Source organism: Zootoca vivipara, chromosome 14, assembly GCF_963506605.1.
Source record: "Zootoca vivipara chromosome 14, rZooViv1.1, whole genome shotgun sequence".
NCBI classification, from domain to species: Eukaryota; Metazoa; Chordata; class Lepidosauria; order Squamata; family Lacertidae; genus Zootoca; species Zootoca vivipara.
Genome location: NC_083289.1, coordinates 37,803,673 through 37,818,626, shown reverse-complemented (window position 1 = coordinate 37,818,626; position 14,954 = coordinate 37,803,673). Strand labels below are relative to the sequence as shown.

The following is a 14,954-nucleotide window of genomic DNA, read 5'->3' as shown; positions in this document are numbered from 1 at the left end:
CATATGTTCCATTGGACAGTTGAAGATTTATTGATTTGAAGAAAGGATGCTCAACCATAGCCCTTGCAAAATTAGGTCATATTCTTTAATTTCCACATCTAGTGGTGAAGTTGATTGTACATTTTTACATACCTTGTTTTTGTGGCTTGTATATGTCACTAAAGTACCGCAATGTTCTCAGTTTTAGATAGCTTTTAAGCCTGATGAGAGTTGCTGTTCCACAAGGTAATTCAGGATGCCCCTTTTTTCTCCTCAGTATACTTGCCATTCTAAAAAGCATCTCAATCACATCAGTAAGAGATTTTGTGAACAAGGTGCAATATATCCTATACTAGTAGGTAGGAATGTAAGAAGGCATCATTTTCCATTCCACCCTTTGGTTTTTTTTTACATGCAGCACTGTTTCCATTCCACTGCAGTTCATTTTCCTCCAAAATCCATATTATTTGTCATGCTGTTTGCTATGGCAAAACTTACATAATTTAGTTAATATAATGACATAGATTATGTTGCCATTATGTTATTCCACCCCATCCATTTCAGTGCAAAGGAAACACAGTTTAAATAGGGGGAAATGCAATCAATTATGTATCATTTGGGAGCTAAAAGCAGCAACCATAGCAATACTGGCTGCGTTTGCTGGTTTAATTTCATTCTGGACATGGGACAAATAATCAAACATCATCAATTTTCACTCCAGTTTCTGTTTTCAGCAGAATTCTCCCACTTCCCTTCTTCTAGTTGATGCTCTGTCCTTTTGATTAGAATGAAAGTGGGGGGGGGGAGGCAAATGACAAGAAAACACCGAGTCTGCAATTGTTATAATTAAACATATAATTTCATAGCACTTTTAAAATGTATTTTTTTGCTTTTATTCTCACAACTCTATGAAGCGGGCAACTTGTGTTCCCATTTTACAGGTAGAAAACTGAGGCTGTGCCCCTTTAAATGAGGGAAGAAATATTGTAATCCATCACTTCTCCCCTTGCTGCATCTGGTCTTTGTTAGGACCTCTTGCTCTAGCTGATGAAGTGCAGATGTGAGGTAGCATTCCAAAGATAAACTCAGGAAATTCTCAGAGTCTGTTGTGGGGGGCTGAGTTGGTTGTTATTTGACTTTTGCTCTGTTTTGTTTGGGGCGCTGAGCTTAATATTCAGCAGGAAAAGAAGCGGCTTTTGATAGACTGCACTGACAAAACAGCAGCCTTCAAGAGGGAGATTCCATGAGACATTTTTAAAGATAATAGGTCTGTGCCTTCTGTCCATTAACATTCCTTCTAATTCCTTTAGGTTGCCATCTTAATTGCATTTTTTGAAGAGCAGAGATGCTTAAGGATCAGTCTGCATTTTTAGTGAACCAACTGGATTTACACTTCCCTGGATGAATGCAGAGACTGCAGTACAACCATCCTTTGAATTTTGCAATACATGTTTCGATTAAAAATGGTGTCTGGCATCCAAACATCAAAGATGACCCTTGCCCCCATCTTGGGAACCCTCATGCCGAGTTTGGCAATGATATCTCGAGTGGCGGTCGAAGCAATGTCAAAAAAACAGGCAAAGTCATGCCGAAGTGATGTTTTGGTCTGCCACCTTGATTCAAAATGCCATCTGGTGTCAGGGATGGTGGGGCTCTGAGGCGTGTGTGGCAGAGGCAGGGGGCTCTGAGACTGATCTACGAGAAGGGGTCAGCAATTTATGGGGTTTTGTGCCTCCCATGGCTGAAGGAAGCCGTGGCAGGAGCTGTGGCTGACGGAAAGGGAAGAGGCCAAGCAGTTGGAGACAGGGGAGGAGGTGCAGGACATGCCAGGAGCAGACTGTTCCTGAGATGACTGGGCCAGTGGAATCCCCTTCATCCTCTTTGCCACTGTCTCCAAGGACCAGGAGGGGCTTGAAGAGGCAGACACAGCAACAACTTCTGTGTAGGAGAAGTTGCAGGTTGCTTGCATGCATTCCATCAGGCAAGGGTACTTAACTTTAGGTGGAGGCATGGACACACTGTTGTTCCAACAGTCCAGCTTGAAGCCAGGGGCTCCAACTTGCCCCCCACATTGAGGGGGCACAGTCATGTGATGTGTCATGGCAATGCACCAGGCAGGGGTGGGACGCGCAGAGGGCTCTGCACTTGCACGTCCCAGACGCAACCGAGGAGCCGAGCTCTGGCTGGGATGAGCAAGCGTGGAGATCGCCCTCCACGCTTGTCCAAGCCGCCTGCTGGCTTCTGAGCTGCCAGGCAGAGGCTGGGGCTGGGACGTGTGGAGGGTGTCCTCCGGCAGCAGGGGGTGGCGCTGCACCCTGAGAAAAAAATATTGGGGGAGCTGAAGCCCCCTCCGTCACCGCTGCTCGGAGCACAAACCTGGGGAGGGGATGCTGTAAGGAGGTGTGTGTTGATCTGAATTTATGATATGGTTTATCTCCATAGATCGTGGCATGAGCATAGGATTGACATAACTGTCATATAACATGAGACCCTCCATGAAAGAGCTTGATCCCAGCCCCCCGCTGAAAGGCATTTGGGCATATTCTGATTTCACCCACATCTGACTTAAAAGATTAACACACACAAATTTAGTTGCTAAGTACAGAATAATCAACTCCTCAGAATGATCCATCCACACAAAGCTAAGGTGATTTAAAGGCAGAGGTGCCTAGGTTCAGATATTTGCTTGCTATCAAAGCCTTTCACCCATTTGTTAAGCAAACAGGATGGCCAGCTTTAGCCATTTTTCACTAAGATGGGCAAGGTGAGAATTAAGCAGGAAATTCCAGAAGTAATAATAATAATAATAATAATAATAAATTTTTATATATTATAGAAATTGTAGGAACCACTCATTACACACACACACACACACACACACACACACACACACACACACACACACACACTGGTACGTGCCTTGGCAAAAATGTATTTTAGAAACCTAAATTCAAAGGTTAGGTAGCTCTCACATTTCCAACAGGACAGCACTTAACCTGGCGCTCCCTCCCCTAAGACTCAACATACTCTGCCTTGTTTTAAGGACACCTCCCTCTTTCTACTGTGGGTTTATGGCAAGATTGTCATGCCATGCTTCCGTAGGCCTTTACAATAGTTCAGGAATCTTCTACTGTTTAATCCAAGTGTGTATGTATTGTAATTTGCTATCTGCTTAGACTGTAACTTTGCTGTCCAAGCAGCAGTTTTATATATTCTATCCCTCCCATTTTATATAATAAACCAAGTTTTGTTTGTTTCTTTGAGAGTTTCTTGTGGGCATAAGATTAAGGGTTAACACACAACCATAACAAGTACATGTCATAACTCCAGTAAAAGATCCTATACCTCTCAGCAGTGTGTATATACCGTGTTTCTCCTAAAATAAGACGGTCCTCAAAAATAAGCCATGTCAGGCTTTTAATTAGTAGAATAAATATAAGACATCCCCCGAAAATAAGCCGGGGGTGGGAGCCACTTCGGGGAGTGCAGCGCAGCGGGAAGAGCCTGGTGAGAGGCAGCTGCGGCTGCAGGTGAAGCCTGCGTGGGCGATCTGGGGACAAGCACCCTGAGCGCTGCGGCGGTAGCGAAGAGGCGCCCGATCAGCCCGCTTCTCAGTTGATCGGGTGCCTCTTCGCTACCGCCGCAGCACTCAGTGCCTTCGCCCACAGTCGCCCACGCAGATCCCGGGCTTCACCTGCAGCCGCAGCTGCCTCTCACCAGGCTCTTCGTGCTGCCGCTTGGGGAGCACAGTGCAGCGCGAAGAGCACTCTTCTGTTGCTCTTGTGTGTGCGTGCGCGCGAGGGAGAAGTCCCCTTTTCCTTACCCAGGTGCAGCAGCAGGAGGTTACCCCCGCGAGGTGGGCAGTCTGTGCTCTGCACACACACACACACCGTTTTGCCTCGCTCCGTCTCTCCCCCCTCCGCAAAGACACCAAAAAAAAAAGACATCCCCTGAAAATAAGCCGTGGTGTGTTTTTTGGGAGGAAAAATAAATATAAGACGTGTCTTATTTTAGGAGAAACACGGTAAGTATACATGCTTGCTGGCAGTTCACATGTAAGTTCAGTTTCACTCAGGACCGGTATGAGGGCATGTTCAGCTGCCATGGTGCCTTCCCAAGATTGGTTCCTCCTTTGTGAAATACAACTCTCACCATCTCACCCCTTCATTTCCTGCAGTGAATCCGTCTGGGAGAACATGGCCCGCATGTGTGTGAAGACACAAAGGCTGGATGTCGCCAAAGTTTGCCTGGGGAATATGGGCCACGCTAGAGGAGCCAAGGCACTGCGGGAGGCTGAGCAAGAGCCAGAGCTGGAAGCCAGGGTAGCCATGTTGGCAATTCAGCTGGGTATGCTGGTAGGTCAGACGTCTTTTTTCAAAGCAGCCCTCTTTCATTTCATATTAAGCCACTTGGAGAGCATGAAACGGTCCCCAAATTGTGTTGGAGCAGAAGAAAACAGCCACTTTGAAAAGATGACTAAAGGCACTTCCAGAATGCCACTATTTTGGGGCAGGATTCTGTATCATCCTGGGAAACTCAGGCTGCACATTTAAAGCAGATTGGGAGGGACCTCTTGCACCCGCTTTTGCTTTTCCCAGGCCTTCCGCTGGCATGCAGCCCTCAGATAATTGGTCAACAGCAAATGTGACCGTCCAGCTGAAAATCCATTAGCCACTTCTTGTTGAATACCAAAAGTAAACTTTAAAGGCGCTGCAAACTTGCCTTTGGAAGAGAAGCTCTATTTGATAGGTGAGAGCAAATGTTACCCATTCTCTTCCTCCATGCTTGCTATGTCCTGTGTATGTTGCTTTGATCTTTGTCTGATAACTTCACCCACGCCCACCCAAATTCATGAGCCAACATCTAAAGCTGCATAGTTTTCACATTTTGCTAAAAGTTCAAGGTTTGCTCTAGGGCGGCAGCATTTCCCAAGCCTCCATTTATTTCTACCGAGGAATTGCTTCACAGATTGCCAATACTTTTTCAGCCTGTTGGACTGGAGCATGCGGAGACCGCCTCCCTCACCAAGTGACCTAGAGGTCTGATTGCTTAGCGTTTTCCTTATTTTTATTTAAACATCCTGTCTCAGTCATAATGCTTCTATTCTGGGCTTTGTGGGCTCAATTAGTTCTTCAAATTCCTCTTTTAATTAACCCTTGCTACTATGCAATATTGGAAGTGCATTGTTGCCTGTCTCAAAATTGCACATTATTGCTCTTATTTTTTATGTATACTGTACATTTAGTCCAATCTTCTTAGGGCAGCATTGCAAAATTCTCTCACATTTCTAGCTTTAACACAGTTTGAAAAAAATAGGTCATTTCCTTTACACTCCAATAGAATCACAAGGAATACGTTTGTTGTACACCAGAAGCGTGACAAACTCCTTTCCTCTGCCTAAGCCTGGACAGTCCAACTGGAAAATGAAAATGGCAAAAGTGTGATCAGTATTTTTTGCTCTCTCAACCTGCCCGCAGTTCATGAGAAACACAATATAAAAATTATTAGTAATTTACAAGTGACAGCTCACTTGTTCAGCTGCATTATAGATTGGGGGGGGCTAGTTGAGTATTTTTCATCACTTATGATGTGGGTACCGTATCATATTTATTTATTTGAAATTTTACTGCCTTTCATTCTTCTAAATATCAGGGGAGTTCACAATGCTCAGAATTGCAACATTGTCATTCCCATTTTTTTAACTTGGAAATTCTAAAAAAGAAACATGTACTCTTGACATAACTAAATGTATTATTTTATACTAAGCACTTTGGATAATGATTAGTGGACTTATTGTGCCTTATCGCTTACATTTTTATTGGCCAAATGCTCGTTTACTTTTTTTATCACCCACATTAGTTTTTCATCAGATAGTTATTATATTGTTTGCGCAATGCACTTTTTACTTTTGTTGTTCTGAATCACTCATTGTGATTTCTCATTGTTGCATTTTTGTCTTCCTGTTTTCCTTTTTGTACAAAGATGCCTTCATATATATATATATATATATATATATATATATATATATGCTCATGAATATAAAAATCTGCATCATTTCCAAAGCACTCTTCATTCTTTAGCTGTCTGATCTCCATTCCAGGAAGATGCTGAGCAACTGTATAAGCAGTGCAAGCGCTATGACCTTTTGAACAAGTTCTACCAGGCCTCAGATCAGTGGGACAAAGCCATAGAAGTAGCCGAGGTTCACGACCGCGTCCACCTGCGCACCACCTACTACAGTTATGCAAAGCACCTGGAAGCCATAGCTGAGCGCAATCTTGCACTGACCTAGTAAGTATTAATTTGAGTCCCAACCCCGTTGTATCCAACTCTTTGCACAGAGAGCTCAGCTCACACAACGGGACTTCCCATTCCTCTCCTCTCCTTGCACCTTCCCCCCCCCAAAAAAAAAACCCCTGCTCTGGAGGATACCCCAAATTCTCTTAAACCAATTTTAAGGGTGCATGATGGTGCTCCAGGGAAGAGGAATGGAGGGGGAAATGACCGTCTTGGATGCAACCTCCAGTCCTAAGGGTGTGTGCAAAGGACTGCTGTTAGAGCAGTCCGAGCTACATCAGCATTTTATTCCTAGTCGTGATACGGTTTTGTTGGCATACGAACACCTAGTAGCCAACTTTTCTAGTTAATACACCTGTTTCATGTTCTTGCCATCGACCCAGTGTTGATATATGTAGGACAGTGCATAGCAGTGCCACTTTCCCAGTCCTGTGCCCCGAAAACCTAATGAAAACATGCTGTTTTCCTGCACAGCTATGAGAAGTCAGAGACGCACAAGTTTGAGGTTCCCCGAATGCTTTCAGAAGATCTACAGGCCTTGGAGTCTTACGTCAACAAGATGAAAGACAAGTGAGTGTTTGTGTGATCCCTCCATGCCAGACTGAACTCTGCTCCAGCTGCCAGTTGCTCTGTGACTGCAGTAGAGAGGGCAAGATCATTCTGGTCTTATTTGCTGGCCAGACAAAGATCTTCTGGTAGTTCTGCCATCTCCTTCCCAGCCTGCTATCAAGTGAATATAAATTATAGAATTATAGAGTTGGAAGAGAACTTGGGGGTCATTTAGTCCAACCCCATGTAATGCAAGAATCTCAACTAAAGCATCCATGACAGATGGCCATCCAACCTCTGCTTAAAAACCTCCAATGATCTCTCATGCCACATGAGTTGCCAGTAGCTTCTGTTTCAGAGGCTGTGATCATAAGACACTTGTACTTGGTCAGCCTTATTGCATTGGTGTTCTAGAGTGGCTATATCTTCGGTGAAGCATCCTCGGGGCTCATTTTCAGACTCTGACATCTCCACCCTGTCTTGTCCCTCACATCTAGATTGTGCACCTCTGTGCGGAAGCCATAGCACTTCTGTTTTGTTGCAAAGCTAGTGCTCTAGCTGTCTTGTGTACTGCATCTAGTAGGGCACACTGTTTAATCAATTAATTGAGTCATCCTTTCTTCCTTTTCCAGGGGCTTGTGGAAGTGGTGGGCCCAGTACTTGGAAGGTCAGGCAGACATGGATGCGGCGTTAAAATACTACGAACTGGCTCAGGATTATTTTTCCATGGTCCGTATTCATTGTTTCCTGGGTAACACCCAGAAGGTAAGCTTGAACCACTTCACTATTCCATCTAGAAAGGAAAGGCAGCATATACATTCTTTCAATACTACTATTAAGCTTCCTGTCTGTGAGTTCTCTAGCACTGGCAGCCATTCGATGCTTTAACCTGGGCAATAAGAATCATGGTTTTTCTTCTCCCTCCTTTCATTTCAGGCAGCGGAAATAGCAAATGCAACAGGGAACTGGGCAGCTTCATATCACGTCGCCCGTCATTATGAGAGCAATGATGACATCAGCCAGGCTGTGCACTTCTACACCAGAGCACAAGCATTTAACAACGCTATTCGGTTGTGCAAGGTACATGCAGCATTCACACACTATCACATCAGTTTCCAAATGAAACCATAGAGAGCCCTTTGACTCACAGCTGTGGCGATAATGGGGAATGCTAGCCACAAGTGCCAAAAAAAATGCATAGAGATTCTCAAGTACAAATCCCTGCTAGTTGTTATTGTCCCCGTGTTGTGGATGCTATTCAGCACATTCAGCCTGAGGATTCCAGAGAGAAGTCATGGAAATGTGATGTCATCAACATTCTTCCACACTTTTTTGATTAAAGTATCAGTAGTGCCAGCAGGCTAGAGAATCGCCTTTTACCAGGTTTGAGGTTTGTGTAGTGAACAAAGGCAATTTTCCAGCAGTGGAGGCACAACCTGGAAGGAAGATGTATGTGTCCATTGCACCAAAAGGGTTACAAGGGTGCTTTGTCTCTCCGCAAATGAATTCTGTCTGCATGAGCTAAAACTGATAGAGCTGCTGCTGTTATTTCCTGGGTATGATCTGAAGGCACTTGCTTGAAGCTAAACAGTCCTGGGGCAAGTCATTGCCTAGAAAGGAGACCACCCGGGAACCTCTGTGTGGGTTCCTTTCACAGAATAAAGCTAGCACTGAAATGAATAAATATTATTTAAAATTTCTTAACTGCAATTCATAACTAATAAATTCACATTATGATATAGATACAACTTAGAGTTCAGCAATGGATAAGTAATATATTTAGGAACGCGTGTTACAAATAATAGGAAACAATTTTTATCTCCTTTTTTCTTTTTTCTTTTTTTTCATTTTTCCTTTTTTCTTTCTTTTCTTCTTTTTTCTTTTTTCCTTTTTTTCTTTCTTTCCCGTACCGTTGAGCCTAGGCATTATTATGTATAGGTTTGATTTTTTTTCTTTTCTTTTCTTTTGGCTATTGTTAATTTTGAACTTTAAACGTATTTTTGTCTTTATTTGATTTACATATGTGTTCTTGTATTTTTTGAAATTTTTTGAATAAAGCTCTTTTTAAAAAATTAAAAAAATAATAATAATAAAATTTCTTAACTGCCTGGCTCTTTAGAACTCCGAATACATGGAAATTAAGATAGTAAACAAGCAATTTAATTGCCCAGTTCAAAGAAATTGCATAACATTGGGAACCTATGAGATGCTTTAGTTTCTGGTTTTCATCTTGTATTCTCAGTTTTAACTGTGGGCATTAGCAATGGAACTCAGAGAAGGGAGATTCTAGAGAAGAGCCATAACCAGCTGCCTGAAGTGAAGGGCAAGATGGCACCTCCCCACAGTTACATTGCCAGAAGCCAGCTGGCTTGACAGTTGAAGCATCCTTCATCATGCCAGAGATTATAAAGTCAGATTAAGGGACCCAGGGGAGGCCAAGTGGCAACATTTGGCAATGGCTGGGAACTCTGGAGGAACAGATAGGTGCTGTTGCTGCTGCTGCCATCCCTCATCAGCTGCCTAAGGCGGTTGCCTCAGTGTGCCTCGTGGGAAGTCCAACCATACCTAATACAGTAAATATTTTTGGAGTAGGAGAACAATCTGGATGACCAGCTGATGAACCTGGCTCTCCTCAGCTCACCAGAAGACATGATAGAAGCAGCCCGCTATTACGAAGGGAAGGGGGAACAAATGGACAGGGCAGTGATGCTGTATCACAAGGTAAGCACTTCCGTCATTTCTCAAATCAAATGAATACTACTGTGGGAGGCATAATTCTTTCCTGGTGGCTGATCAGCAGGCTTCTGTACTGCAGTGGCCATGTGGACTTCTCCTTGCTCATTTTTAAGTGGACCTTGAAAACATGTGTTTTCATATATGTGCGTGTGTGGCTTTGTGGTGCTGTTTTTATTCCAGTTATATGCTGTTTTCATAGTCGCACTGTGTGATGATGGCTGTTTTAAAACTGTGTGGTGTTGTTGTTTATTAAAGTTGTGTACTGCATGACAAGATCACGGGGCAGTTCACATCATAAAAATACAAAATGAGAACACAAAATAAGTAATAAAACAAAAACAAACCAATAATTTCCCTCCCACAAACATGTTTAAAAGCTTGAGGACAGTTAAGAAAGACACATTTCCCCTGTGCCTCTCCCAAGAGAGGAGATCATACCAAAGCAGTTTTATGTGCCAAAACTGGGCCTAAACCCTGATTGCAAATGATCTAGAAAATCAATTTCCTGCAAGAGCGCCTGGCTCTGGTCTGCAACCATCCACTCAAGAATCTTGCCCAAGAAGGGGAGATTAGCAACTGGCTGGTAGTTACTTAGATTTTCCAAATCCAGGGATGGTTTCTTGAGGAGTGGTTTTACCACTGCTTCCTTCAAGCAAACAGGCACCACCCCCTCTCACAGGGAGGCAATAACAGAGGCATACCTAGCAGTTGCCCTGACCAGTCCAAGCACCTTGTCTTTATATTGTTGTATGCTCGGTATCCATATATTTGTGTTTACCACACTGTGAAGAAATCTTTCTGAAAAGTGGATTATAAAGAAGAAGAAAAATCAGGAAGCTAAAGCCTTGTCTCTTCTTTGACAGGCAGGGCACTTGTCCAAGGCTCTGGAGCTGGCCTTTGCCACAGAGCAGTTTGGAGCCCTGCAGCTCATTGCTGACGATTTGGACGAGAAGTCGGACCCAGCCCTGCTGGCTCGTTGCTCTGACTTCTTCATTGAACATGCCCAGTATGAGAAGGCCGTTGAACTCTTGCTAGCTGCCAAAAAGGTAACCTGTATATATGACATTTCAGCAAATGGCAACCTTGTCCTCTATGCCCTCAGTTCTTGACCTTGCAATCCATAAACCAACATTTTTAGGAAACATTCCCAAAATCTCTTCTGGACTAAAGCTTTGCATGGTCTTTGGACAAAACTTTATTTGGCAAGCAGAATGGTTCAAGTACCGGTATAATAGGATTTGGGGAGGGCATATTAGAAATTTCTTGGGATCATATATTGATAGCTACCCTTTTAAGCCTTGAATCCTATCACAGTAACACAGAACAGAATCACTTTGAATGCCTTGTGTAGCTGGGCAGAGGAAATAATGTGTCTTCCATTTTGAGGACCCAAAAGGTGTCCAAAAAGTGCCAGACATACGGTATTTGTTGAGTGAACTGCTGAACACCCCTTCAGATTGCAAGTTGCCTAGAACAGTGCTATTCAACTTTGGTTCCCCAGATGTTGCTGGACTGCAACTCCCATCATCCCTGACTGGCTGGGAGAATCCAACAATGTCAGAGGACCCAAGGTTGATGACCTTTGATGCCATGATATAGTCTGCAGTGCTCATTTTGTGGCTAAAGCAGTTTATCTGACTCGCGTCTCACTCCCTCTCTCTGCACCCCCCCCCCCTGCCTTGGTGTATTCCTAACACCCTGAAGCTTATAATGGCTTGGCTTGAGCCCTACCTCAGAGGTAGAAAGTGCTCTTCAAAAGATGCTCTCATCCTGGGGCTTGGCAAGTTGTATTGTCCTCCGTCCCTCCCCACATCCCTCCTTCCCTCTATCTCCACCTCCACTCACCTTGCAAGATCTTACTGTGTTTGTTCTCTCTTTCTCTGTTGCAGTACCATGATGCTCTCCAGCTTTGTCTGACACAGAATCTGACCATCACTGAGGAGATGGCTGAGAAGATGACCATTTCAAAGGACTCCAAGGAGGTCCCAGAGGACTTGCGACGGGAACTTCTAGAGCAAATTGCCGATTGCTGCATGCGGCAGGGCAATTACCACATGGCCACTAAGAAGTACACACAGTCGGGGAACAAACTGAAGGCAAGTTGTGCCGCACTGCTGTGGCTGCTGGCAGGAGCTGATGCTACTAAAACGTTTCTGGAAGTCTGAGCATTGGTGACCAAGGGCACCTTTTATTAACTTTGGCAGGTAAAGTTACCAAAGAAGCCCACAAACTGGGCAAGGAGAGAGGCCTGTTCTCCAGCAAATGTTACCACCTCTGAACCTGGAGCTTGAATGACCTCTCCTCCGTCACCCATGCTTTTTTGCTTTCTGTAATGTACAGAATAATGCAGAATGTTGCAGTCTGTCACCTTAGGAATGAGGTGCTAGGAACATATTACTCCCAAGCCTTGCTCTTCTGCACTTGCTTCCTGTTAGGTTATCTTGATTTAAGGTGCTCGTTATCACTGATAAAAACCTTGTGTCTTCAGCCTAAGAGTGTGGGGATGGGAATTTTTTGTGGGGTACTAAACTTTGGACTGAAACATGCAATTCTGCAGGTCTTTCTTTCCTATCTCTGCCTGCTTTGCTGCTGCTGTTTGCCAGAGACAAATGCAAGCCTCACCAACTCTGCCGCTTCATTTGCAGGCAATGAGAGCCCTGCTCAAATCGGGAGACACAGAGAAGATTGTGTTTTTTGCTGGTGTCTCCAGACAGAGAGAGATTTACATCATGGCTGCCAACTATCTCCAGTCCCTGGACTGGCGCAAGGACCCAGAGATTATGAAGAACATCATCAGCTTTTACACCAAAGGGAGGGCTCTTGACCTCTTAGCTGGTTTCTACGATGCTTGTGCTCAGGTGCGTAGGTGTTCCTCAGATACAGAGCTTGGGTTGCACAAAAGAAAGTGAAGTTCATCCCATTTACTTTCTCTGCAGGTAGAGGTGGATGAGTACCAGAACTATGAGAAGGCACTGGGAGCCCTAACCGAGGCATACAAGTGCTTGTCAAAGGCAAAGACACGCAGCCCCGTTGAGCAGGAGAGCAAACTTGCACTTCTCCACAGCAAGATGGCCCTGGTGAAGAGATTCATTCAGGCCCGGAGGTGAGAGGAAACAGCTAAGACTTCTGTGTACTGGGGATGCTGCATATTCTTTGTCAAAAGCATCCTGGACTTCTGCAGTTCAGGAGGCTCAATCGGAAAGAGGTTGTGAATGATAAGCTGGTCACTCACTAGACTCTTGGGATGGTTCCCCCTCCCACTATGTCTGCTTCACGTTGGCTTTGCGATTGACACAGCAGCCAGCCAATCGGAACTGTGCACAACCCTTCTCTTATTCCTGGTGAAGAACAGAAGGGTGGGGGCAAAGTCTTGGCAGTGTATGATGAAAATTCTGGTGTCTGTGAGTGGGGATGGAAACTTGTGTGCCTCTTGGAGCTTCAACTCACCTGCAATCTATGTTTTCTGCTCTTTCCTTAGTCCCTTCTAAAATATTCAGGGGAAAAGGAAATACTACTACTTGGAGCATGCATGTATTTAGATTTCTGTACCTGATGAGCATCAAACAGTTTTTTCCACTAAGAGGCAAAAGATATAACAAAAGCTTTTCTCCCATAGCGCTTAGTGTCTGATGTTTCCCCTTCCTAGGCTTTATTCAGAGGACCCCAAGGAGGCAGCAAGGCAGTGTGAGCTACTCCTGGGTGAGCCAGACATTGACAGTGCCATCCGCCTGGGAGATGTTCTCAGCTTCCTGATAGAACACCACCTACAGGTCCAAGAATTCCAGATGGTGAGTGGTCTAGGCTCTTTCAAGGGTCTTTCAAAAGAGAAAAGCCTCTTTGATAAGAAATGGGCAGACCCATTCAAAGTATTCAGCACCACACATAGTGTTCTTGTGAGATTGTATCATCACAGATAATATGTGGTGGTACAATTTTGCATACTATTTTGTATGCAAAATAGGTCAGAAGCATAATTGAATCTTTCTTGCATGCATTTTTGGAACTCCCTATACACAGAGCTAGAATGTCAGGGAGCAGCCCTTCTAGTTTTCTACCTGTGAGAATGGGGAATATTCAGGCATGCAGATCTCCAATGATTCTTTTAGGAATGTGTAGGTTAGCTCTCAGAAGCACAAATGAAAAATAACTCACTAGAAGTGTAATGTCTAAATCAGTCCTCAATAAGATTATTATATAGTTGGATGGCAGGAGGTGGCAGTTCCAAATATAATTTATAAACATTATCAACAGGGGATATTTCTTTGCTCTTACCAACACCTGGTGTGCGGGGAGGAAGGGGGGAGCCACAGACAAGCAGAGGAAACAATTGTGTTGAACCATCTGGAGGCGCAATGATTCATTTGCTAAGAGCAGGAAGTGTCAACATGACCTAGTGTAAAATAGGGAAGGCAGAATTACTGGCTGTGGGCAAAAGGAACTGCTGCTCTGGAACAGCCAGGTGCTTCTAGTCACATGGAATTCAAGCAAAAAATGGGCTGCATTAAAAGACACTGCCTGGCAGCAAATCTGTTCTGCAGATGGATCCCGCCATACTGTTAGCCGTCTAATGCCAGGTTTCCCAACTAGTGCTGCTAACAGTTCTGTAACATCTACCTATACACTGTAACATCTTTTAAAAGTCTGTCTCTTGGCTTCCAGCCCTTTAATGCAGGTTCTAGCTATATGAACATGAAGGGATACAAATTCTAGATATTATGGAGCCTTGGGAATCACTCATACAGCAAATGAAAGCCAGCATCTCACAACCCTTCTGCTGTTGGTATAGCTATTAGAAAACTCCTTAGTCAGATGCTGAAAATCAGTGGATATGGTTTCCCAAAGACAACTCAAATCCGTGGTTATGATTGCACTGTTTCAATGTAAGCAGGTAACGGATTACAGTCTGAGCTTAAAATAGCTTGTCTGTGCCACAGTCACCTGGAGGTAGATTTTTTAGTTCATTTTATCATTCTCTCCAAGTGAGAACAACCCTTGACTATGACATAACATACTTTTGTTCTCCCTAGGCTTACCGGTACCTAGAAGAGTTGCGGAAAAAGATTCCCTGCGTAAACCTCAATTACTATGTGAGCCAACAGACTGTGGAGGCAGTCCACAGGGGACTGGGCATTCCTCTGAGCCGAAGCACTGCCCCAGAGAGGGTTCGCCACAACAGCATGGAGGAGAAAGGGGTGGAAGACGAAGTGGCTGATGAAGCAGAGGCTTCCTAAGGAGTCTGAGCTTGGCCCCTGTAAGATGGTAACTTCTATTCCTGCACTGTTGGAGGAGAGCCAAAGGATTGCCTTGCCTCATTTTTTAAGGGGTAAATTAACTGGTGGGAAGCCAGTTTCTAAGCTATATTATATGCTTGGCTTTTTCCAAGATGTTACGGT

At 44.2% G+C, this 14,954-nt stretch overlaps 1 protein-coding gene across 1 annotated transcript in view; it reads left to right on the top strand.

The window, feature by feature from the left end:
- IFT140 (intraflagellar transport 140) overlaps positions 1-14,792 on the top strand; it is an 85,337-nt gene extending 70,545 nt beyond the window's left edge. Inside the window, exons 19-30 of the mRNA XM_035130435.2 lie at positions 4,157-4,334; positions 6,080-6,270; positions 6,751-6,846; positions 7,458-7,590; positions 7,762-7,905; positions 9,418-9,546; positions 10,425-10,607; positions 11,451-11,657; positions 12,207-12,419; positions 12,498-12,664; positions 13,208-13,349; positions 14,589-14,792. Coding sequence (XP_034986326.2) covers positions 4,157-4,334; positions 6,080-6,270; positions 6,751-6,846; positions 7,458-7,590; positions 7,762-7,905; positions 9,418-9,546; positions 10,425-10,607; positions 11,451-11,657; positions 12,207-12,419; positions 12,498-12,664; positions 13,208-13,349; positions 14,589-14,792 — 1,987 coding nt within the window. The remainder of the gene's footprint in view (positions 1-4,156; positions 4,335-6,079; positions 6,271-6,750; positions 6,847-7,457; positions 7,591-7,761; positions 7,906-9,417; positions 9,547-10,424; positions 10,608-11,450; positions 11,658-12,206; positions 12,420-12,497; positions 12,665-13,207; positions 13,350-14,588) is intronic.
- The last annotated feature ends 162 nt before the right edge of the window (positions 14,793-14,954 follow it).